The following is a 27,071-nucleotide window of genomic DNA, read 5'->3' as shown; positions in this document are numbered from 1 at the left end:
TGATGACAACTGAGTTTTCATAGAATTTTTAATAAAATTCTCAGCAAGTCAAGTTAAATTTCTTCTATAGATCTCTAAATTTTATGATTTTTTACTGTACAGATTCAAATAAATATGTTATACTCATAGTGAGACAGGAAGAATGCTACTGGACCAAGAAGATCACAATTATTCATATGTGATAAATCTGGATTTTTCTGACCATGTCATCAAGACAAACAGGAATATTTCCAGAGAATTCAGCTGCTATACCAAGTTTTGGTATGACAGAAAAATTTTAGATATGTATGTCAAGCTATGATGGTCTTAAAAGTATACCAGCTTTTGTGTACACTACCATTATTGATGTTTAAAACAAGACTCCAAACATAAGAAGAACAGTATAAGCCTCCAATGTTCTACACAGAGTTGACTTCTTGAATTTTCACCCACCACCACATCAGGATCTTTTCATGGGACACTATTGGAATTTAGGTTTTCTTTTAATAAATGATTATTTTCTATGTAATCCATAGTAATTCAGGACAGGCTGTTGACTCTCTCCTTCCCTGATAATTTCTCATCTACAGTTTTAAAAAAATAGGTTACAATAGCAATACTTGTTTTCAGTATTTCATCAAAACCTTAGAACATTACATGTTCTAAAATGAAGGACTCTAGGCTCTTAATGACCATTCATCACTTGTAACAATTATATTGCAAGTTCAAGTGGTGTTCTCTTATTTATTTTTTTAATATTCCATAATCATTTCTAACCTAAAATTGAATGAAGGACATGCATGCTCATACAATAATGCCTGTTTTCACCATGTCAGAATTGTTTTATAATTAGTATGGATGCCTTGCAAATTTAAGGCTAAAAGCTATTGTACTAGGACTTTTAATTATATTTTCCCTTTGCAGGACTTTTAATTAACCTGGTGTTATCTTTTATTTACTAATAATGTTTCTTATATATAATAAATTTAGTTTAATGATTTTGTTGGATTCTGATTATGTAGAGATTAAAGTAATTATTATTTGCTTCAGAATCCAACATGATCTTCCATCACAAAGGCTAGACTTGTAAATATTATTTAATGTAAACAACTTATTTTACAATTTAATATTCATATAACTACCTTTAATTTTATCTAATATTTAATTATTTAATCAAAGATATGTATTAATAGTGATATAATAAATTTAGTTTAATGATTTTGTTGGATTCTGATTATGTAGAGATTAAAGTAATTATTATTTGCTTCAGAATCCAACATTCACTTCCATCACAAAGGCTAGACTTGTAAATATTATTTAATGTAAACAACTTATTTTACAATTTAATATTCATATAACTACCTTTAATTTTATCTAATATTTAATTATTTAATCAAAGATATGTATTAATAGTGATAAGACTGTATTAAATATTAAGCTATTTTAATTATTACTATGTTAATATTATAAGAACTTGTATTTGATAATTTAACTGCGCATTATTTGAAATGTAAATATTCTCTATTTATTCCTGTTTGTAGAAGTTTAACGTTATGCAATAGCTCAATTTTATTATATTTTGTTTTGTTGTCATGGAAACGTATGTTAGATAGTGAGCACATTTTTGGAACACCACGTGAGAAGGTTTATTGAAAAGAGTTTTAGAAAGAAATCACGTGAACAATTTAGGCGGTAAGAACGGATATAAAAAGCGAGGAACGCTGGAAAAGGGAGAGCATCAGAGATTTATAAGAGAGAGATTGGCATTAGGTTGGAATCGGAGCATTCGGGAATCACAGTGCGATAATAGCGAGTCGGCAAGTCACTCAAGCAGCTAAATAAAGTCTACTAGTCGAGAGGCGGTTAGCTAATAAGTTGTAGAATAACAATTATAGCTACGGAAAACAGCTGAGTGACTACTAAGTAGACTAGCAATACTTGAGTTGAGATTTAGTTTCAGGGCCGACCTTTCAAGGACACACGGAAACTTGAAGCATAGCACGAAGTAACTAGAGAATAATTAGAGGCAACAAAGTTGAGTTTAATGATAGCGATGTTAAGAATTATGGTACCTGAAGAATTAAATTGATGTCGAAGGAGTAGGCAACTGTGCATATTAAACTTCAAGTTAAGAAATTATTGTGTGTTACCTTAGTACAAGAGTTGTTAGTAGAACACTGAATTAGTTAAGTGATGTCAAATGTAGTGCAAGCGGTTTGATCTATGCAAGAACGTTTGATTGTGTGTATTGTGACCGTTAATTAATCCGGTTATTTCTAAGAAGATTTCTTTATAAATGAGTGCCATTAATTGATTAAAGTGTACACAGTTGCAAAAAGTGTTCGCACATAAATATATGAAGAAGGAAAATTGTCGGTAAGAATATTCCAACCATTAATATTCCTATGCAGAGATATGAGTGTGTTTCTTCCTAGAATATCCCTATACTAATAGTAACTGTTGCGGAGGTTAGCTGAAGCGTATATTTAAAAGTGCAAGCTTGTGAAAAAGTATTGCCACCAATAAATTGTATTTGAAACTAAAAAAAAAAAAACTATGAGATGTTAATGTGAATGATCACTAAGGAATTTTATGACATTAAGCTTTATTAAGTGTTAAGTGAACTGTGTGAAGACTGTAATAGAGATAACAGATCTACCATTGTCTGAATTTGTATAACAGTATCATCAGAAAGGCTGAAGTGTTTATAATATCTTAGTATTTTGATCTTAAGTGTATAATTTGTAATTATAAAATTAAATGTTTGTTTTAATTTAAATTATACATATTTGGTCTGATTTATTAAAATAAAGAACTTTTATTATTAAAAGACCAGAAGATAAATGATAAAATATACAAAGAGCCAACAAGTTTCACTAGCCACTGTCTAGCATTTTCAAGGCTGAACTGGTGTGAAAACAAATGCATTAAGTTATATTTCAAACATACACTTTAGTAACTGTTGGGCCGTTACATTTGATCATTCTGTTTGAACGCGTGCATGTGTTCGAAAGCTTCAGTTTGATTCCGGTACATGACCACGTGTTGTGTAGTTTTTTGCATATTGTAATTCTGTTGAACTGAGAGAGATGATGAGATTTTTCCATATGTCTTTAAGAATGATACCCTGATTTCTATTTAAATTATTGCCTGCGCGTAGTTCCACAGCTGCTTCTTTTAAAGTTGTGTATCTGTAGTCATTCTCGATGTAAGGCATAGAACTGTTTTTCCAATCTATAACGTGATTTGATGTTGAGAAATGATGAGCTAAACCAGATGTGATGATTCTATTATGATTGACATCCCCCACATGTTCCTTCTGTCTTATTTCAAAACTTCTAGAACTTTTATTATGTAAGAAAGGCCAATGTAAGAAAGGCCACACGTGCATGGAATTTCATATACTCCAGGACATTTGAAGAAAGGTACCTCATCTTTAGGTGATCTTAAGATTTGTCTGATCATGGTAGTTGGTTTAAAAACCACTCTGATGTTATGAGCTTTTAACATTCTCGCCAATTTTGTGGAAACTGAATTAATATATGGAATGACAGCTGTGGACACATATTGGGGCACCGTAACACGTTGGTGGTGGTTGTCTTTAAATAGCCATTTGTTTAAAATGTTAGAAGAGTATCCATTAAGAGATAGAGTGTTAGCTATTAGTGACAGTTCTCTCTGCACATCTGTTTCTTTTGAAATAGACCTTAAGGCTCTATTATGGAGCATGTGAATGATGCTGTGTTTTTGTGATCTTTGATGGTTGGACGAATAATGTAGATATCTACCAGTATCTGTGGGTTTCTTGTAAATGGACAGTTGGAAATTGTTATCTTCTCTCCTCACTAGGATATCAAGAAAAGGAAGTTCTTTGTTCTTCTCTAGTTCTATAGTGAATTTGATCTTATTGTGTAGTGAGTTGATTTTGTTCAGAAACCTGAGAAGGTTTTCCATGGTATCTTTCCAGATGATGAACACATCATCGACATATCTCCACCAAATTGACGGTTTTGGTACAATGGTGGAAAGAATATCCTTCAAGTTTTTCCATAAAAAAACAGTTACTAAAGTGTATGTTTGAAATATAACTTAATGCATTTGTTTTTACACCAGTTCAGCCTTGAAAATGCTAGACAGTGGCTAGTGAAACTTGTTGGCTCTTTGTATATTTTATCATTTATCTTCTGGTCTTTTAATAATAAAAGTTCTTTATTTTAATACATCAGACCAAATATGTACAATTTAAGTTCACAAATGAAACATAAAGTTCGGTGCTTTGAGAAGAACAAATGCAAAAAAGCTAAGTTACTAAACCACCTTACTTTTCTGAAGAGATGTAGAGATTTCGCTATCATCCCGAAGTTCTTAGTAGTAAAAGGGCATATCCAATCTACAACAGCAAAAAGAATATACCACAAGACTTCGTTAGCGCTATTAAGAGAAAGGATACAACATACCAGGTATGAGCTTAACATTATTGACGCGAAGCGTAGAGATCAATTTGATGACATATCGAACAGTTTGGACTACACGACTTGGAACGATATAGACCAAATATTACATCGTAGCTACGAAAAAACTTTCACAACGAGTAAAATTAGACAAATTAAAAAATTCTAATTTCTGTATAAGAAAAAATTCTAGTCGCATCACAGTCTGCCTAACAACAAAGTGATTTTTAACTTTTCAGATTACAAGCTTTCTAATCATGAATCAGAAATCCTAAAAAAGGGTTTCAATTTTGCCATCTCCCCTAATTTTATCCCTAAAATGGATTTCCTATGTGGGATAGAAAAAAGTCTTTTTCCTCTTCCAGAGGCTACAGCAAATGCTATCAGGTTCAAGAGTACGATTATTCTTGCTTCAGCAAAACCACCAATACCTAATATCACTCCTTATGATAAGAAAGCTCTCCGCAACTTACGTAACAACAAAGACATTATAATAACAAAAGCCGATAAAGGAAATTCAACGGTCATTCTCAACTCGAAAAATTACTTTGATAAGATTAACTTGTTACTAGCAGACATTTCCACTTACCAAGTCTTAGATAAAAATCCCATCATGAGTAATCATCTGGAGACTAATGCTCTGATCCGCAATATGACCAGTTGGTCGGATGAACTTAAAAAACAACTTAAATCATTACATCCTATTACTCCACGCCTTTATGGGGCTCTCAAGATTCATAAAGAAAAGGTACCTCTTCGTCCATTAGTTGATGGAAGATCCTCACCTACATACCTACTAGCAAAGCATCTGGCAAAATTAATGAAAGGAACAATTAGACACACAGAGACCTACATTAAAAACTCTCAACAATTTATAGAAAAAATCAAGAGTATTAAAATATCAGAAACAGACATTATGGATAGTCTTGATGTAGTGTCCTTATTCACTAATGTACCAATCGTAGAGGGTTAACATTCTGAAAGATCTTTTCCCTCAAGACATCACACAGCTGTTTCATCATTGCCTGAAATCAAATTTCTTCAAATTTAACAACACTGTATACAAACAATTGGAAGGTCTAGCCATGGGTAGTCCTCTGTCACCACCATGTGCAGACCTTTTTATGGAAAAACTTGAAAAGGATGTTCTTTCCACCATTGTACCAAAACCGTCAATTTGGTGGAGATATGTCGATGACGTGTTCATCATCTGGAAAGATACCATGGAAAACCTTCTCGGGTTTCTGAACAAAATCAACTCACTACACAATAAGATCAAATTCACTATAGAACTAGAGAAGAACAAAGAACTTCCTTTTCTTGACATCCTAGTGAGGAGAGAAGATAACAATTTCCAACTGTCCATTTACAAGAAACCCACAGATACTGGTAGATATCTACATTATTCGTCCAACCATCATAGATCACAAAAACACAGCATCATTCACATGCTCCGTAATAGAGCCTTAAGGTCTATTTCAAAAGAAACAGATGTGCAGAGAGAACTGTCACTAATAGCTAACACTCTATCTCTTAATGGATACTTTTCTAACATTTTAAACAAATGGCTATTTAAAGACAACCACCACCAACGTGTTACGGTGCCCCAATATGTGTCCACAGCTGTCATTCCATATATTAATTCAGTTTCCACAAAATTGGCGAGAATGTTAAAAGCTCATAACATCAGAGTGGCTTTTAAACCAACTACCATGATCAGACAAATCTTAAGATCACCTAAAGATGAGGTACCTTTCTTCAAATGTCCTGGAGTATATGAAATTCCATGCACGTGTGGCCTTTCTTACATTGGTCAGAGTTCTAGAAGTTTTGAAATAAGACAGAAGGAACATGTGGGGGATGTCAATCATAATAGAATCATCACATCTGGTTTAGCTCATCATTTCTCAACATCAAATCACATTATAGATTGGAAAAACAGTTCTATGCCTTACATCGAGAATGACTACAGATACAGAACTTTAAAAGAAGCAGCTGTGGTACTACGCATAGGCAATAATTTAAATAGAAATCAGGGTATCATTCTTAAAGACATATGGAAAAATCTCATCATCTCTCTCAGTTCAACAGAATTACAATATGCAAAAAACTACACAACACGTCATGTACCGGAATCTGACTGAAGCTTTCGAACACATGCACACCTTCAAACTGAATGATCAAATGTAATGGCCTAACAGTTACTGAAGTGTATGTTTGAAATATAACTTAATGCATTTGTTTTCACACCAGTTCAGCCTTGAAAATGCTAGACAGTGGCTAGTAAAACTTGTTGGCTCTTTGTATATTTTATCATTTATCTTCTGGTCTTTTAATAATAAAAATTCTTTATTTTAAATGTTTGTTAATCTAATGTTGTATTTTGCCTGAATCTCTTTTACTGCACCATTCATAAAATATTCGAACCAAAGCGGGTGAATTAAGTTAGTGAAATATACTCGGCCAGTATATATATTAATAACATATTAAGGAGAAATAGTTGAGGGCTGATTTTTCTTCAATTCTTGAACTAATTCAGATATAGAGTGGCGCAGTCTATAAATATAAATTTTCTCTATATTTGTATTAGAAATCGACTAGCAACTATCTTTTGTTTAAGAACATCGTAGTGACTAACTTGTCGGATCCAAGGTATAAATTAAGAAGAAGAAAGATCCAACACTTTATCCAAGTGTGAGCAAACAAAGTTTGCACCTGAAAATATCTTCAGGACTGGGTAGTACAACACCAGGCAACTCGTAGCAAAGGTGGCCAAGCTACCATCACTCCTATCTCAGTATCTCCCACAATGCAAAACACATCTTGTGGATATGTATAATGTTATGCATTAAGGGAAGTACCACTACCCATACCGATTTTGACCTTTATTGAGGTCTCGTCAGTGGGAGCCAGGTCCTGAAGTGGAGATACCAGGCAGAAGTAATGGAGAGGTCATCTTTACCTACAGGAAAAATGTTGCCATAAGGTGTACCATCTTATTATTAAATTACTCTGGATTTAGAGAAAGATGTTGAAAGTTTATTTTGCACTTGGTTAGACTATAATAAATTTAGTTTAATCCTTGTGAGCAAACAAAGTTTGCACCTGAAAATATCTTGAGGACTGAGGTAGGGTAGTACAACACCAGGCAACTCGTAGCAAAGGTGGCCAAGTTACCATCACTCCTATCTCAGTATCTCCCACAATGCAAAACACATCTTGTGGATATGTATAATGTTATGCATTAAGGGAAGGGCCACTACCCATACTGGTTACCTTTATTGAGGTCTCGTCAGTGGGAGCCAGGCTCTGAAGTGGGGATACCAGGCAGAAGCAATGGAGAGGTCATCTTTACCTGTAGGAGTTGCCCTTCCCTTAATGCATAACATTATACATATCTGCAAGGAGATGTGTTTTGCATTATGTGAGATACTGAGATAGGAGTGATGGTAGCTTGGTCACCTTTGCTACAAGTTGCCTGGTGTTGTACTACCTTACCTTAGTCCTGAAAATATTTTCAGGCGCAAACTTTGTTTGCTCACACTTGGATAAAGGATTAAACTAAATTTATTATAGTCTAACCAAGTGCAAAATAAACTTTCAATGCTTCTTATAGTTTAATTGTTTTTACCTCCATCATGGGTTATGGAGCCTCTTTCGCTTGGTCACTGAATAAATGTGAATTCCTATCACTATCAGTTACTTTACTTACCTTAGTCCTGAAAATATTTTCAGGCGCAAACTTTGTTTGCTCACACTTGGATAAAGGATTAAACTAAATTTATTATAGTCTAACCAAGTGCAAAATAAACTTTCAATGCTTCTTATAGTTTAATTGTTTTTACCTCCATCATGGGTTATGGAGCCTCTTTCGCTTGGTCACTGAATAAATGTGAATTCCTATCACTATCAGTTACTTTACTTACCTTAGTCCTGAAAATATTTTCAGGCGCAAACTTTGTTTGCTCACACTTGGATAAAGGATTAAACTAAATTTATTATAGTCTAACCAAGTGCAAAATAAACTTTCAATGCTTCTTATAGTTTAATTGTTTTTACCTCCATCATGGGTTATGGAGCCTCTTTCGCTTGGTCACTGAATAAATGTGAATTCCTATCACTATCAGTTACTTTATTAGTTGTGACATTTGTATATATATACTCCTGAGTATATATATATACAGCCGGCTGTATATTATACACACAGCCGGCCTGGTTGGCCGAGTGGTTAATGTATCCGCTCTCCAGCCAGTAGGCTGCGGGTTCGAATCCCGGGTAGGCATGGATGTTTGTGATTGTCTTCCACTTTCATACATTCCTTCACCCAAGTATAGATATACTCTCCCAATATGGACTGGGTCACCATGAGCAGTAGACTCAAACCTCCTGCAATGGGAGAGTCTTTCACCTTACAGTGGGTAGAAAAATAGGCTGTTCATCATCATTTATATACAAATGCTACAAGAAGACCTTAGAAAGGTTTCTCTGATTCTGCTTATTGATTAATGTTAGACTAAATTTTTAAAATTCTCTAAACATTGATATAAACATTTTCTGAAATTAGGTTTCATGTTTCTCCTCCTTTCAAACAATAAAAAATAGCAAAGCTTATTAGGTAATGGAGCTACCCACTTCTTCATCCAGAGGCCAAGTTAAATGATTAATATAAAATTTTTTAATTTATATTAAGAGTAATTAAAGACATACCTGGTTGTATATTTTTAAAAGGTAGAGATGATACAATATTGAGATCCAAACTTAGTTGAAAACACAGTAAGAGAGGTGAAGAAAGTGAAGCCCAGTTATATGAACTTAAATATGCATCTTCAGTAGTCAAAAATGAAACACCTGTAAAGCATTCTATCTTTATAATGAATGATCATGAAGAATTCTTTCTAATGAGTCAAATGGACTATAGATTTAAGAAAAAAATTGAAAACTAAAAATTTTAAGACCAAGAAGGAACAAAAAAAAACTAATAAAGCATATACAGACCAGCAACTTGACAGTTCTGTTGGATGTTTTGTGGGAATTGTCAAATGATAAAATTTTATATCAATCATCATCAGTTTGCTGATATGTACCTCAAGGGGTGTTCAGCACTACATGATTAAGTTTACATTATTATTAATCTCCTATCAGCAATTTCCAAATTAGTATTACTTGAGCACACCAATATTGTCATATCTAACATTTTGTGTTACTAAGGCACTTCTTACTGAATCAATCCACCTAGACCTTGGTCTTCCACTGAGTCTCTTTCTTGGCATCAAATACATGTTTTGCTAACTTTTTCTCACTTATTCTATTTAACAAGCCATACCACCTTAGATTAGTTATGCTGACACATTCTTGAATGCTAACAATGTCAAGTTCTTTTCGAATATCTTCATTTTTAATATGATTCTGTCATTGATTCGCTCTCCTAATTTCAAAAAAAAAATTTTTTTTTTAGAACCTTTATATCTGGTATTTTGTCTTTGATCAAGTGCTTTATTTTTAACCCAACTCTCAGATTCTATTTTTAATTCTTTGCATTACAATAGCTGAATGTTAGGGAAATAACTAGCACACATCTATTGCATTCCATTGATCCTAACCAATGCCTTCCCTGGGTAACCTGCTCGTCATTCACTGTTGCATCCTCTATACTATCAACGTTCTTTGAAGGGCTCAGCGGGAAAGTATTTCAATGTCTTGGGCACTAAGGCCTAACACCTGTGCATCCTTATAAGATTTTACACTACACACCTCTATTAGGGATGGTTATAGCAAAAAAAAAAAAAAAAAAAAAAAAAAAAAAAAAAAAAAAAAAAAAAAAAAAGCCAGTAGAGAGCCATATTCTTCTAAACAATGGCTTTTTAATACCCTGATTAGAAGCATAATAATCTATCTTGTGTTAATTTACCTGATCAAGGTCTTGGTTCAATTGACAGGCTTGAATATCCAGGACAACAACATTACCATCTCTTGATGCCAAAAGGTAGGGTTTCTTATGCCTACCTCAGTCCTGATATTTGGCTCCTTTCTGACTAAACATCCTTTCTGTTTCTAGTTAGTTCTTTAGAGTGGCAGATATTGTATCAGGTCTTAACTTGAGTTCTAAAACAATGTCGGTCTCTCTCTGAACTTGCATCTAGCCTTACGTGTATCTATATGATGCCTGCCACAGGCTATATAAGTCTTGGCATGAGGTGCATTTATCCTAGCCTTGACTAGATCTATATACTCCCATCCAGGCAACATCCTTGTTCCTTCATTGACAAAATGATGTTGAGATGGAACTCTCTCCAAGCCGCTGAAGGACTTCTTGTCAACTGCGAGCTATAGAAGTCTTTTCCATCTCTTCCTTTCAAGAGAGTTAGAAACAGTATGTATTCCATTATGAAAAGTGAAACAGTGTTTTAGTTAAGTGCCTGTTGAATCAAAGCAGTTCTAAATGCAGCTATGGTAAAAGGTGAAGATGAATGTTAGAATTTATTCCACCTTAGATATTTTAAGCAAGGAACCATCCATCTCATTGCAGGAATTCCTAATTCACTGGATTTAATTGCTGCATGAAGATAAGCAACTGGAACTTCATATGGTAGTCTCATCCAAGATCTAACTGCTTGATATATTTGTTTATCTATTCTATTCAGGATAGTCAAAGTTAGTTTTCCTAATACTACAGAATGGAATAATTTAGATAACATAAATTGATTTAATAGTGCAATGCATTGCTGAGGCTTCAGTGGAGCTGAAGCTTATGAAGCTTATCCCAAAATGTTGAAAAGTGACTCAACCAAGGTTGTCGTCTAGCAGCCAAATGCATTAATCCCAAATAATTCCACTCATCCAAAATACTGTTAGGTTTAAGAGGCCAGTTGGAAACATTAAAGATGTAATCCTGGACTTTCAGTTTCCTGTCGTGACCTTATGGTATTAGGGTGATGGCAAAATACTTGCTGTTCATTAATAGCAAGACTTCTGGGAGTAAAATACTGAGCAGCATGGTCCAACAACTCCTGAAAACCAATCCGTTTTAGCAGCACATATCAGATCATCTGCAAATACTGTTGCATTTATTTGGCATCCATTCAAATTAATTAATTCCTTATCATTTATCTTTAATGTTGTTATAGACAAAAGAAAGCCATCAATAACAACATTAAAGATAAAAACGATAAGGGAACGCCTTACAGAACGCTGTCTTTAGACTGCTAGTGTGGTGTTTTGGCTAATATCTCTTATTCCATATAAATTTATTCAGCTGGCTACACACCAATTCCAGATTTATTTCCTGATTTAACATGTCAACTTCATTAAAAACTGTGCCTAAAGAGCTGAAACATTTTACTCATTCTGAGAATGCAGTTGAAATTTTCTATGCTTCTGCCTATTTTCATAGTTGGTCTTTTTATTGCTGATTTTCATGCCAGATTTGTTACAGCTTTATTCAATTTAGTTAGTGAATCCTGGAGACCTGCAGTAGATGTGTTTAGGAGTACATCTTTTGCAGAAAACAAAGATGCTAAGTTGACATCTCGATTCTCCAATACTCAATACTCCAATTCTAATATCAGGCTTGATGCCATTTTCTTTCATAATGTGATTCATATAAATGATGAATAAGAGTGGAGATAATGTGCATCCTTGTCTCATCCCTGATTTTATATCAAACTCTTCCTGTATTTCCTTCAATTTGAACTGCTGATCTGACAACTTAAATATAGACTATATATTGCTCTGTGTTTGCCAGCCTGGTTCGCCGAGTGGTTAGACATATCTAAAAAGCCAAATGGCAGCAGGTTTGAGTCCTGCCGTGGGCATGGATGTTTGATTGTCTGTGAAAATACTAGTGGTGGTGGTAGTGGGCGGTAAAGGGTGTTGGTGTAGATGATGATGGTAGTTGCGGTTCGTTGTAGTTGGTGGAGACAGAGTTGTAGAGTAGGTGCCCTCCCTCAATGAGTCTTTGGAAATATGCCTTTTCCAGAGCTACAAAACTTAAGTACAGATCCTTGTCATATTCCCACAATTTTTCGACTATTGTCTTAAAGTGAAAATATGATCTTGACAACCTTTATTTTGCCTCAACCCAGCTTGTTCTTTAAGTTTCTCTTCAACAGTCTTTCTCACTCTCTTTACAAGTATGCTTTCATAAGTCTTACCTGAAACTCTTAGTAGAGAAATTTATCTGTAATTCTCTTTCAGCTTTATTCCCTTTTTTTATAGATGGAAACTATGAGAACTCTACTTGAGTCATCTGGATTCAACCTTCGGACAAGTCACTTTGAATTATGCAGTGTAACCACTGCAGAACTTTTATACCTCCATACTTAAGCATTTCTGGTCAAATATGTACTCTAGCTGCCTTTCCACATTTGATGGCTTTTTCTACCTCAAATATTGATATGTACTCCTCTTTACATTCCTCTTAAAAATTATCTACTACTGTTCTGTCACTGCTTGTTTCATTTAAGTCTTTCAAAATAATTATTGTAGACAGGATATCCTTATCTTCAATTTTTTTGTCATCTTTATCATCTTTGATTCCTTTTACAGTACTCTTTCTTTGATTCTAAGTTTTTTAATAGCCTCCAGAACATTTTGCCACTTTCCTGATATTCATTTTCTATCTTTTTACGAAAGTCTTCCCATGACTTTTGTTGAGCTACTTTCACATATAGCTTAGCTGTCCTATATTTTCTCTATAATATTTTAGACCATCTGTCCACTTATTTGCTAGGAACTTTTGTTATGCTTTTTTCCTTTCCAGGACTGCTTTTTTAACTTGTGTCCACCGTGGGGTTATTATTTTGCTATCCTTGCAGTGAACTTCACTATATATCTCCCTAGCAGACTCAATCAGTCTTCTTCAGAGTTTTCCCCTGATTCTCCAAGAGTTGGTTCTTGTTTTCAATCTGTTTTATTTCTGATTCAGGAATGTTTGTATAGTCATTGTCTACAGTTTACCTGTAAAAGCTGCTCAACTTTAATTCTTTTTTAAAACTTTCTTATATACAGGGTGATTCAGAACTCTTGGACCAAACTTTAAGGAGTGATGGAACACACCTAATCAAGCACTTTTCGTCATACAATGCATGGTCCGAACTCAAGCGGTGAAGTGCTAGGGGTTAGCAACTACTGTGTCAGGAAATGAAGAAACACAAGAATGACAGAGGAGATTTGAAACAATTGCAGAAATTACAGAACATAAATTAAAAAATTTTATTGAACAAATTACAGAAACTGCTCAAAAGAGTGACTGCCAACATTAATTGGCATTGGCAATGTATACCAATCATTGGCAAATGTATGCCAATGATTGGCATACATTGGCAAAAACACCAGGCATTTCTCTTACAGTGGCAGCGGCAATAGAAATCCAATGAGGACCTTCAATAAGGTCCTCATTGGAATCGATGGGGCTATCATAGATCAGGCTTTTCATATGGCCCCATAGGAAAAAGTCCAGACGTGGGCGATCGTGGCGGCCAAGTGATGGGACCACCCCGACCAATCCATCGTCCTGGAAATGTTGCATCCAAGGCGTTCCACACATCCACGCTGAAATGGGGTGGCGCTCCATCATGTTGGAACCACATACGTGTTTGAATGTTTGCAGGAACAGGGTTCAGTAATTCTGGCAAGTCCTCTTGTAAAAATACGAGATACGTTCTCCCATTTGGTCCTGCTGGCAGAAGGTATGGGCTAATCAAATGGTCATGTAGCATTCCAGCCCAAACATTTATGGAGAAACACCACTGGTACAAATGTGGATGTGTGATGTGAGGATTTCTGCTCGCCCACACATGATAATTGTGGGTATTAAAAATGCCCTCACGCGTAAAGGTGCATTTGTCAGTGAATATGACGTGCATCAAAGTCTGCTGCAGGAACCACATGTACAAAATCCACATGAGGCCGGTAATCTGCAGGTGTCAAGGTGTGCATCCTCCGTGCATGGTAGGGGTGTAATTGTTCGTATTGTAGAACTCGCCACACCATCGATTGGGGCACACATATGGCATGGGAAATTGCTTGCGTGCTACATTTGGGACGATCTGCAACCCTGTGTAGAATTTCCTCTGTAACACGTGGCGTTCTCACACTCCTTGCATGCCCTGTATCCTGCATGCCGCTGACAATGGAGCCCATTTTGCACAGATACCGGTGCAATCGCTGAAAGGTTTTACAATCAGGCACGCGTCTGACTCTCGGTACAGTCTTTGGGCTTTCCTCACATTTGCGTCGCAGCTCCGCTCCATAAATGAAATGCATGTCAGCCTTCTCCTGATTTGTGAAAGAATTCATCCTTTTTGCACTCCACGGTAGAAATAACGACAACTACAAAAACCAGCGCCTTATAAGTGTTCACTGGAAAGCGCCCTCTAGCGCTTCACTGCTTGAGTTCAGACCATGCATTGTATGACGAAAAGTGCTTGTTTAGGTGTATTCTATCACACCTTAGTTTGGCCCAAGAGTTCTGAATCACCCTGTATAGTTCTTTTCAATATGATATTCATTTTTATCCTGCTTAGCACTATGTAATGGTCACTTCCATTTCAGATCCTCTGTACACTCTATCCTAAACAGTCATGAAGATATTACTATCAACAGTGATGCACTCACCTCTCCAACCAAGTTAGTCATTTTAACTTATCCCCTGGTTAGAGAGATAGGTAGCTCCATTATCTAATAAGCTTTGCTATTTTTTTGTTTCCTCTAGTTGTGTTATCAAGTAACTTAACATTCTGGAGAATGCACCAAATGAATGTCTTATTTTATGTTTTAATTATGTTTGTAGTTTAAATTGAATAATCAATTGTAATTTTTGTAGATATTCTTATTAATAATGCTGGTATATTGAGGGACAAATCTTATTTGAAAATCTCACAAGAAGACTGGGGTAAGTAATGTTTCTAACCTGCTATATTTCTAATAAAAATCTGCATATTCCATTTTAAAGCACTGATTTTGTCATTTACATAGTTTAAATAATTGTTTATTTACATAATCAATAAGAACTTTCTTTAATGTTATGCTCAGAATGGTTGAAATATAGGACTCTCACCAGTTTTTTTTTCCAATAACGATCTGCAATCGATATTATGAAAGGAAATAAGATACTTGTTCCAGCATACTTTTAAAAAAACCGGGTCACTGTTCAGAATAATTTTTGTTGCGTTTACAACACCGATATTCATCTGTCATGATTTCAAGACATGATTTCCTCTGACTAGCGTAATTTTTATCACTGAAACACCAATCAATTATGTATTGAACATTATATATTGCCAAGTATACTACTTGGAAAGAAATTGGAACCCCCCCCCCCCCATGGGCAAGGTGCTTCATAGCCAGTGTCAATTGGAGGAATATGATGCTCCCAAGTCGGTGGTGCAATTGTGTTCAGGTGAAATGGTTGCGAGAAGGTAACTGACGGAGTTTGAAAGAAGCGTTGTGATAGGATGCCATGTTGCAGACCTGTCTGTTCAGCAAGTTGTTGAAATTGGGCCATTTCAGATCCCTTACACTTCCATCTCAGTGATATCATACTAAGATGGAAGTGTAAGGATTCAACTGCAAGTGCTATCTGCAGTGGACGACCCACCGCACTCTCCAAACATGACTATAGATTGCTACAAAGGATATGTAAAAACTGCCATTTGTCAACTGATACATTGAGTGTGGAGTTACGGTCATCAACTGGAACACGAATCTGCACAAAAACATCTCGCATTCAGAACCAAGGCTCACATCATGGGTTTCATTGGTATAACCACAATATGCAATCACCACATTACATGAACCAACATGCAGTGTTGTCTAGAGTAGTGCAAGGAGCATGTACAGTGAGATGAAGCTCAGAAAGGTGTGTTATGGAGCTATGAATCGCGTTGCGCCCTCTACTGACAGACAGACGGATGGGTGTGGGTGTTGCAGATGCCCAGTGAATGTATTTTACTATAGTATGCAACTCCAACAATGAAATTCGGAGATCCTGGTGTGATGGTTTTTTGTGGTTGACCTCAGACTTCTGTTTGGGGTGCCACGAACATTGAACTGGTGAATATTCTGGATAATGCAATGCTTCCTACTTTCTGTCAATTCTCCGAACTAACCATTGTATCTCTCATCAAGACAGTGTAGAGTGTCATAAGGCTGCTGCTGTAGCTGTGTGGATGTCAATGTCATCACACTCGACTAGTCTCTACAGAGTCCTGGTGTTAAACCCTATTGAACATCTGTGGGATGAACTGGTATTGGATGAGGTCATTGAACATCTGTCCCCATAGTCCAGGATCTCATTATGTGCCTACAAGCAGAATGGTCCAAAATTCTCATTAATCATTATTATAGGCTTGTGGAAAGTTTGCCCTATAGGATTGCTCCTGTCATCACAGCAAAAGGATGTCCTACCTCTTAAGGTGGGTGCCATGGCTGTTTGTTCCTCACACTATGATGTCCATTGTCTTCTTTCAAAGTACTAGAAGAAGAAGAAACATTAATTGAATTAGCTAATATTTTGCTGGTTTTCTAACCAGCATCAGGACATAAATTTCAATGGGTGTCACACAACACACAATTAAAATGTTATGGAAACAATTCAGTTTGTAACAAGAGGAATTATTGTCCTAACAAGGTGCCAGATAAGTGCATTTAATTCAAAGAAGTTTGTATTAATGTCATCTTAGAATGACTGTTTCCCTGTTTTTTGGCACATTAATACAGCAATGCTTCATAGTTGATGCCAATTCTAAAAATACTCTTGACTTGTAGCAACTTCTGTATAGCATAGTTGCCTTCCATTTAATCACATGTGTGAAGGAATATCCAAAGCATAACCTGCCACTCCTGGCTTGCCATACAGATGATCCAGATTGGAAGAATACAAGAACTACAGGGATTGTGTGGCTGTAAGGTGGCGCAGAGATTACATTTGCAGAGAACATTATTTTCTAAAATATACCTTATACATGAGGGAAGGAAATAGTAGGAAAATGCAGTATTTCATGGGGATTTGTAGCCATTGGCTGGGGAAAAAAAATGTCAAGATACCCAAATTCAGTTTCCCAGGGGTGTATCCTTAGAACAAAATAGCCCTGTCTCTGTGTTGCAGTCTTTTGAGGTTACTATACCGTTGTGATGAGTGATGTGATTGTACCTGCCCATTTGTGTGGGTTTTCTGTAAACAAGTATGGTATCCCTGACTTATTTTGTGTGCAGATTTTGATATCCTAAAAAATGTTCCTATACTGAATATTTTTTTTTTTCCCATAGTGGCGAGTTTGAAAATTGCATTTCTACTATGAGGCTTTAGTTGGTATTTTTAGTTATGTAGTGCAGTTTAGGTATTAGGTGCAGTTTAGTCAGACTGCATGATATTGAGAACTTTTGTCTTAATGATAAAATTAGTTATGAATCACATTTTTTTCCATCTTTTGGGATTTTACTGAGTGTTATTTGGGGGGCGGGGAAAGTAGAAAGGGTCAGTTTATTTTTGAGCACGACTCCTGCTTGTACTCGAACACGTACAAAGTAATAACAGAACATAAAAATAGTGGATAGAATATTTTAATATTCTATCTACTTTTTTCAATACAATCTAGCATTAAAAACACTTTCAACTTCCATATTTATTTTTGTTAAATTTATTACATTGTAAGTTACTATTATGGTTATAACCAGAGTATAGTCACTACATCATCAAAATTTTGATTTCACTTAACGTCTAAGATTTATCAAATTCTTTGATCTATAACTTATGTTTTTGCTAGGCCACTACTCTTTGGATCTGTTCTCATTCTCTCATTTGATTTTAAGGACTGAGCTGTTTTGTTGTGGCAGCAAGTGTTTAGAAATGTTCAAAAAGACTCTCCCTTCATAGTTTATTCCAAATTTGGGAAAAAAAGGACATTTTGAAGTCTGATATATAAAATTTGGAGATAAACTACATTTAGTTCAGTAAGTAAATGTTTACTTATGTTTATTTTGCTAATCGTGTGCAGTGTTTGGCAGAAGCAAACATTTTTCAAAGACTTTACAGAAAACGTAACCAAATGAAGAAATCAATTTAGTTAGTTTTAAGAGAAATGCATTACAGTTGACTACTTTGAAAATAGGCCATAAATTTGTGATATATCATGTATTTGTTGGAAGTTTTCACTTGGCTATGTTACCAATTATATATTTGATTTTATCCTTTATCCAAGTGTAAGCAAACAAAGTTTGTGCCTGAAGTATTTTCAGGACTGGAGCAACTTGTCGTAAAGGTGGTATAAGTTCTGATCACTTGCCTTAGTGTCCCATAATGCAAAGCACATCTCCTTGTGGACATGTATACTGCTATGCATTAAGGGAAAGGTCACTACTCAGACTGGTTTCGACCTTTATTGAGGTCTCATCAGTGGGAGCCTGACCCAGAGGTAGTGATACTAAGGTGGGAGTAATGCAGAAGTCATATCACCATATACCAGTTGTCAAAAGGTGTCAATACCTTTATTATTAAAATTCTCTTGATTAGAGATAGTTGTTGGAAGGACTTTCCAAATGGTTATAAATACTAGCATTAAATATTCAAAAATTTAATTTAAAAAAATTTTTTTTTTTTTTCAGTTTTTTTAGATTATAATCCTTCACCATCAATATACATACAGTGGTATCTCGCTAATCTGAACTAATAAAAACCGTGCTCGTTCGGATAAAGTAACTGATAGAAAAAAGCTACTGTAATGTAAAACTTAAAAATTAATACAGTACACAAGTTTATTTTAGTAAAAAATTCAGTTTGTATGTACCTGTATTGTTGAGGATTCTGATTTAATAAAATTGCATACTTCAGTGCATAGCTTAATTTGCATTAAAAAAAAACATCACTTTCTTGTACACAACACAAAAGTTTCACAAAATAACACAAAAAAAGTTTTTTTTTATTTCTTTGTAAAAAAGTCACTGATTTTCTTTTGCTTCTTGGAAGCTAAACTTTTTTCGAATGCTTCTTCTCGGAGCTGCATTAGCAATAAATTTTGGGGAATGGCGTATCATTCTGCTTAGCCCATTCTATACACATTTTAGAACTGTCAGCTGCCTCTTCACATTTTACTTTTTTTTTTTTTCTTTGAGTTCTTTATCATCATCATGGCCTTCTAATTCATTCGGTAGTGTCATATTTATAATTTCAGCATCTGATTTGATTTCGAATTCACTTTCGGTTCTACCTGTAATCCATTCCGTAACATCCGTTTGTGAAATTTTAACATCCGGATTGATATTTTTAACCAAATTATGCACATTTTGAATTTCCTCTTTATGTGTATCACCGTAGTTATCTCGGTAAATTCTAGAAGGCCACAATTTTTTTTTCCATGACGCTCGAATTGCTTCAGGTTCAACGGCTTCCCAAGCAGCAGCAACTGAGAATGCTACATCCTTCAAATTTATATTTTTTATTGATGTGAAAACGTCATAATTTTGGGAAATTACATTTAAATGCAGGTCTTTATGTTATTTTAATTTAATGGTTGTATTATGTTCTGATCCATTGGTTGCAACAGTGGAGTACAGTTTGGAGGCAAAAACATAGCCGTAAAATTTCCATCCTCACTGATCGATTCATCTGCCAGAGGATGTCGAGGACAGTTATCCAATAATAAAAGTGCTTTCTGTTCTAAATTCTGGGATTTTAAATAAGTTTTAATAGACGATACGAAATTGTTGTGAAACCAGTTTGAAAAAAGTTCGATATTCATCCATCCTTTCGTTGACTTTGGTACAAAACCAAAAGGCAGCAGTTCTTAAATGGTCTTGGGTTTTTTGATTTTCCAGTCATAAGTAACTTTAATTTAGGTTTTCCTGAGGATTTTTTTTCTAAAAAAAGCCATTTGGAATGGTTCTACGACGGAAATGTCACTAGACAGTTTTTCTCCTGATATTGATAGATACTGAATACCGTGGCATTTCTTAAATTTTTTAGCCAACCATCACTTGCTTTGAATTTCTGATCTGGATAAATTTGTGAATGGAAATGCTTAGCTTTCTGCTTTAAAATGTCTCTGGAGATAGGAATATGACGACTTCTTTCTTAAAGAAACCATGTTTAAACAGCAGAATCAAGTAAAGAAAAATCACTCGTTTTCAGAGTTTGTCTTTTAAGGATCAGGCCTTGCTTGGTCTTTTTTCTGTGGTTGAAACATAAGTTAAAATCCTGTCTTTTTTTTTTTTTCCTATGTCACTGATTATTGTAGATTTGCTGACATTGTATTCAGTAGCAAGTAGTACAGCCGCCTGTTTCACCCTTTTCTAGACGCTGAATTATTTTACACTTATCTGACAATGATAATGGCATTATCATTGTCGGATAAGTGTCAAATAATTAAGTTGAAGCTTGCCAAAATTCCTTTTGGCAGGCTTCGACCCGGTAGCTGTTTTAACGAAATATTTTAGTGTTAAAAAGAGTAAAATAAAAATTGAAGTTAATGATAAACTGAAAAAAAAAATGAAAAACTAAAACAATCGATAATCATTCACTGAAAACTTACGAAAACACAAAACAGTAAACGACAACTCAGACAATGTTTCATTTCAATAACCAAAGAAGAACTGAGCATTATATTCAACCAGGCTTTAGGCTAAGTCGTCGTCATCGTCGTTGTTGAAGGGAATGTAAAGATACACAAACATTGTGCAATAGTGGTGACTAATCAGTTCATTAACAACAGCAGTGATTCATGCCGACAATACAGTACGAACTGTGAAATATAAAAAAAGCAAACGTGAACACAATAAATCAAAATAAACCTCCAGTATAACAGTATAATTGACAGTATGAAAAAAAATACTGTACTATAATAATAATAAAATAAATAATAATTATTAAATAAAAATAATAGTACACAAAATAATAATATGGAATAAATAAAACTTTTTTTCTTTCAAATCCCAGTTCGGATTACTGGAGGGTTTGGACTAAAGAGGTTCGGATTAGCGAGATACTACTGTAATTGATTTGAAACGAAAATCTACTGAAGCTGCAAATAGCACAAGCAAAGGGGTAATATTGACTGTTCAAAAGAACCCAAAGAACAAAGTCTAGAAAATATGATTTACAGTATTTATCACTAGGGTTTACAAGAATTATTACTGATGATGTTGAAAGGCTGTTATATTTGCCTTGTACAACTTAAGCTGCAAATAGCACAAAACTGTGCAAGTACAGAATACATTTGCAAATCCAGAGAAAATTACTTTTAATAAACAAAAAGACTTTTCAAAGACCACATTTGTAACAATAAAAGGATTACTTTTATCATACAAGATTGCATGCAGAATTGCTGAGTGTAAAAAGCTTCATTCAGTAGGAGATGTGTCAGTGCTACCTGTAGCACAGCACTAGCATATTAGCAGAGCTAATCTCAGGTGGTATGGTCACTTAAACAGAATGGGAGAGGAAAGATTAGCAAAACAAGTTTTCTCTGCCAGGTTGGCAGGAAAAAGACCCAGAGGAAAACCAAGATATAGGTGGATTGATATGGTAAAAAATGCCTTAAAAGACAGAAATATAAGATCTGATAATGTTGGAGTCTTGACAGGTAACATTGATTTGGAGGAAAGTTTTAGATGGGAAGTTAGTGGTGATGTAAGTTTTTTCATATAGTACTATCATATCCTGTACAACCCTTGAGAGTACATGTCAGGAATTTGATGATTACCTGCAGCACTTGATATGGTGGAAGCAATGCTAGTTGAATCCTACAAAGAAAAACTTTGAATAATTCCACTTTCCAATAGTACAGTTTGGAAGGAGAATCTCAAGCTTGACTGAAGACCTCTGTGATTAGTTAATTGAAAAACTAAAATCTTCTTGTTTGCATTAAGTCAATGAAGCAACTGATGTAATCTGATGCTCATATGATTACAGTATCTACAATGTATCACGCATTGTAGATACTGTTATTAAGGAAGATTTGAAGTCAATGCTACACCATGATGAATTTTTTTTAAGGGAAATGATATAATGTGGGACAACTGTATTATACTCTGCACTGACAGGGTGCTGTCAGGAAAGAGCTGTTTTGCAAACTTTTTTTTTTAATGTGGTCCCCCCCCCCTCACATAATTTAGACCCATTGCATGCTTCACAGACAATTTTTTGTATTGAAACCTATAACTGAAGAGCTAAATGAAGTTTTCCAACTTGTAACAGTCCATTAAAAGGAAGGCTGTTTACACAATTTTGTGAAGATGGACAGAGCATAGGGCACTTTCATGTAATTGCAAAACTTGCTGACTTTCTCTTGCGAAAAGTGTTTGAACTAAAAGAAGAAATTTCGGTTTTACTTAGGGATAATACTAATAATGAAATCATTTTCTGACCAAAACTTCCTCCTGAAAGTTGCATATATGGTGATATTTTTGATTAAATTGATTATCAAGGTCCTCAAACTCGCTTTCTTACTCAGAAAGATAAAGTGAATGCATTTATTAAAATGTTCAAGCTGTGAATATGAAATCTACAGAATAATGTTCCCTAGTTTAAAAATTATCTGCTCTGCAAATGAAAAAAAGCAAAGACCTGCTTATTAGTCGTTTGACCAGCCTACAAAAGAACTTCATGCATTACTTTAAAAAGACTGTTTTCAAATATTGAATGGATAAGGAACCTGTTATCTGTAAATGGATATGCTACATTTATAATGTTTTGATCTTATGCTGTCACAAGAACAATTAATCAACTTATCTTGTGACACTATGTTGAAACAAGACTTTGACCCCCCAAAAAAACTATCTTTGTTTTGAATAAGGTTGCAAAAGGACCACCACCATGATTTATCCAAAAAAAAAAAAAAGCAGTTCAAGTTCTGTTACCATTTGCTATATTTAACGCATGTGAAATAGGGTTATCTGCTCCATCAGCAATGAAGACCGAATATCGATCTTGATTAGTTGCCGAAAAGGAATTAAGGGCGGCAGTATAAACTCCACATTTTGAAAACATGCTGAAGAATAAGCTCATCCATCTCATTAAAGGTTTATTAATATACTAATTTAGAAATTTAAAATTAATTTTTAAAATATAAGCATCATTGAAATCTGTTTGAAAATAGTTGCAGGGATAGAATGTAAAGGGTATGGTATTTTCAGGGAGGATAGAAGGAACAGAAGAGGTGGGGTATTGCTGATGATAGCTACAGAATTACCATCATCATCATCAAATTCCTGTCATGTACCCTCAAGGGGTGTACAGGATATGATAATACAAATGAAAAATTTATATCATTACTAACTTCCTATCTACAATTTTCCTCCAAATCAGTCTGTTACTTGTCAAGACTCCAACATTATCAGATCTTATATTTCTATCGTCTAAGGCACTTTGTACCATATCAATCCAGCTATATCTTCCTCTGGGTCGTTTTGCTGCCAACATGGCAGAGAACACTTGCTTTGCTAATCTTTCCTTGCCCATTCTGTTTAAGTGACCATACCACCTGAGATTAGCTCTGCTAACGCATTCCTGGATGCTGACAATGTCAAGTTCTTTCCTATCCTCATTTTTAATATGATATTGCCATTGATGGGATCTGTTCATGCCTCTAATCTTTCTCAGGACTCATATCTGTGGTCTCTAGTCTTTGGTCAAGTGTTTTACTTCTGACCCAGCTCTCAGATCCATAAGTTAAAACTGTTTTGAACACTGTCTTGTATACAGCTAATTTAGTGTTCTGACTAATTTCTCTCTTATTCCAAGTATCTACAATATGGTATCCAAATATAAACAAATTTATAATCAGATGAGTGAATAAATTAATTCCTTGTAAATATTTAAAAGCATCATGCAATTTGTCAGAGTTTGATAACATCTGACTAAGTGTATAGGGCTCAGCCAGACAAATAAACTTATCATTCCTCTATCATGGGAAGTGCTGGCACTCCACCAGAACATCACTTAACAGAAAGATGAGTGTTGTATTTCTCACAGATAGCTGGGTCATCAGACTTCAGAAAAATGTGTAAGACAACTGTGACCTATATGGAGCCCAGCAAGAAAAACTTCCTCTGTCCAAACTCTGCCAAGGATAGACTGCCATTATTTAATTTGGTAGAGCTTATTATTAGGCTCTCTGTTCCAAGATAGCTGCCACTGGGATAGGAGTTTTTGTCTGATTATCTGGAATAATCTGTGTATGATAGAGGCAGACGTCTGAGAAACAAAGTGACGTCGCTGCAGTATCTTCAGCCTGATTTCCCTTAATCCCAACATGGCTTGGAAACCAACAGAGGTGAACAACCAGGTGTAGCTTCCATAACTGAAGAAGGCATTGAATTCAAAAGAGTACTGGATGTTGCTGTAGCTCTAGACATCTTATTGCCCGAAGAGAACATTTTTTTGCAAGTCTGAATATATTATGCACCTATGGAAGCAATGGAATCTAATGTATTTTACTGCTAGCTCCATCATATACAGCTCTGCTGTAAAGTTGCTACACTGGAAGGATTTGTGCAAATATCATGGTGTCTGGAAAGATGGCAGATGATCTAACTAGGTGTTCCTATTATTCTATGAGCTGTGAAGAGTTGCTGACAACAGAGGTGAAAAGTTTTGGTAGCCTGCTGAAAGAAAAGCCACATACTGGCATATAAGTTTGCCATGGTGGAAGTGGATTTGTGGACACCTAGGTTATGTTATCTGCCCTGTTTTCTAGAACTTCTAGGAGAGCTTTCATCTGCAAACCAAAGAGTTTTATTACAGCCTGTTGAGTGTTGCAGAGATTCTCAAATTGTGGTCAAAAGATAGAAACACATGTGGGGTGCTCTGGCATGGATTTTGTTTTAGTTATGTATACCAAACTGTTGGTGTTAAAGTGACAAAGGTGGTTACTTTTCCTGGATGTACAAGACCAGGAATACATTGCATGCAAAAAGCTCCATTGCAATTCTGATGACTTGATGGGGAATAGCTTCTAGCCACTGCAGTGAAATTTTCCTGAATAAAGTATAGATTTGGAACCGATAGTCAACTTTGGATTTTAACAGCACTCTATAGAAATGAAGCACAGAACATCTATCAGCACCCCAGCAGTTTGACACGGTAGAAGTGACTTTGGATTGAGCTACGACTGACTCATTGATTTCTGGTTTCATGGCACAAAGACATCAAAGGTCATACTGCACCAGGACACAGGTTACATATAGTACATATTAGTAGTGTGTATTAATAAATAAATAGTAATAAGGAGATAAATTAGGGAATAAGATACAATGGATGTACAAAGTGTTAAATATCTCTATATCATCATCAAATTCCTGACATGTACCCTCAAAGGGTGTACAGGATATGATAATACTACATGAAAAATTTACATCATTACTAACTTCCTATCTATAATTATCCTCCAAATTAGTCTGTTACTTATCAAGACTCCAACATTATCAGATCTTATATTTCTATCGTCTAAGGCACTTTGTACCGTATCAATCCGCCTATATCTTGGTCTTCCTCTGGGTCGTTTTCCTGCCAACCTGGCAGAGAACACTTGTTTTGCTAATCTTTCCTCGTCCATTCTGTTTAAGTGACCATACCACCTGAGATTAGCTCTGCTAATGCATTCCTGGTTGCTGACAATGTCAAGTTCTTTCCTAATATCCTCATTTTTAATATGATATTGCCATTGATGCCATCCGTTCACACCTCTAATCTTTCTCAGCACTCTCATATCTGCAGTTTCTAGTCGTTGGTCAAGTGTTTTACTTCTAACCCAGCTCTCAGATCCATAAGTTAAAACTGGTTTGAGCACTGTCTTGTATACTGCTAATTTAGTGTTCTGACTAATTTCTCTCTTATTCCATATGAATTTATTCAGTTGACTTCCTACCATACCAGTTTTTTTGATTCTGCTATCTATTTCCATATTTAGTTTACCATCTTCAGTAAAAATCATGCCTAAGTAGCTGAAATGTTTCACTTGTTCCACAGGTTCTCCATTCACAACATAGTTGCCATTTTCAACAATTCTACCTATTTTCATAGTCTTTGTCTTTTTAATGCTGACCTTCATACCATATCTATTACAACAGTTATTCAATTTAGTCAGGGAATCTTGCAAACTTGTAGCGGATTTATTTAGAAGTATAACATCGTCCGCATAAAGCAAAGAGCAAACATTAACATCTCCAATTCTGATATCATGTTTAATACCACTTTGCTTCATAATGTATATCCTTGTCTCGCACCAGATTTAACATTAAACCATCTTTCTGTACTTCCTTCAATTCAAACTGCTGACTTACAACTCAAATAAAGACAAAGTATTGCTTGATATAATGCCCCATTGGCACCATATAATTTTACCGTATTGAATAAATTTTCTCTTGGTACCTTGTCATATGCCTTTTCCAGATCGACAAAACTTAAATATAGATCTTTGTTATGTTCCCATGCTTTCTCAACTGTTTGTTGTAAAGTGAAGATCTGATCCTGACAGCCTCTATTTGGCCTGAATCCAGGCCAAATAGAGGCTGTCAGTTCTTCCAAGTTTTTCTTCCACAGAAGCTTAACTGCTTCTCAACCGTTTCTCAAGTAATACTTGCATAGATCTTGCCAGGAACACTCAGTAGGGAAATACCTCTGTAATTCTCACATTCAGTTTTATTTCCCTT

General features: G+C 35.2%; 1 protein-coding gene across 2 annotated transcripts in view; it reads left to right on the top strand.

Moving 5' to 3' along the window:
- The window catches only part of Mfe2 (peroxisomal Multifunctional enzyme type 2), a 668,623-nt gene that overhangs the window by 49,674 nt on the left and 591,878 nt on the right, over nt 1-27,071 (top strand). For both annotated transcript variants that reach the window (XM_090390952.1, XM_090390951.1), the window contains exon 5: nt 15,253-15,321. In XM_090390952.1, the coding sequence (XP_090247078.1) occupies nt 15,253-15,321 (69 nt within the window). The remainder of the gene's footprint in view (nt 1-15,252; nt 15,322-27,071) is intronic.

The sequence above is a fragment of the Typopeltis vanoorti genome, chromosome 3 (genome assembly GCF_054136105.1).
Source record: "Typopeltis vanoorti isolate ZY-2024b chromosome 3, IOZ_Tvanoo_1.0, whole genome shotgun sequence".
Taxonomy (NCBI): domain Eukaryota; kingdom Metazoa; phylum Arthropoda; class Arachnida; order Uropygi; family Thelyphonidae; genus Typopeltis; species Typopeltis vanoorti.
This window is presented reverse-complemented; position numbering and strand designations above follow the sequence as displayed.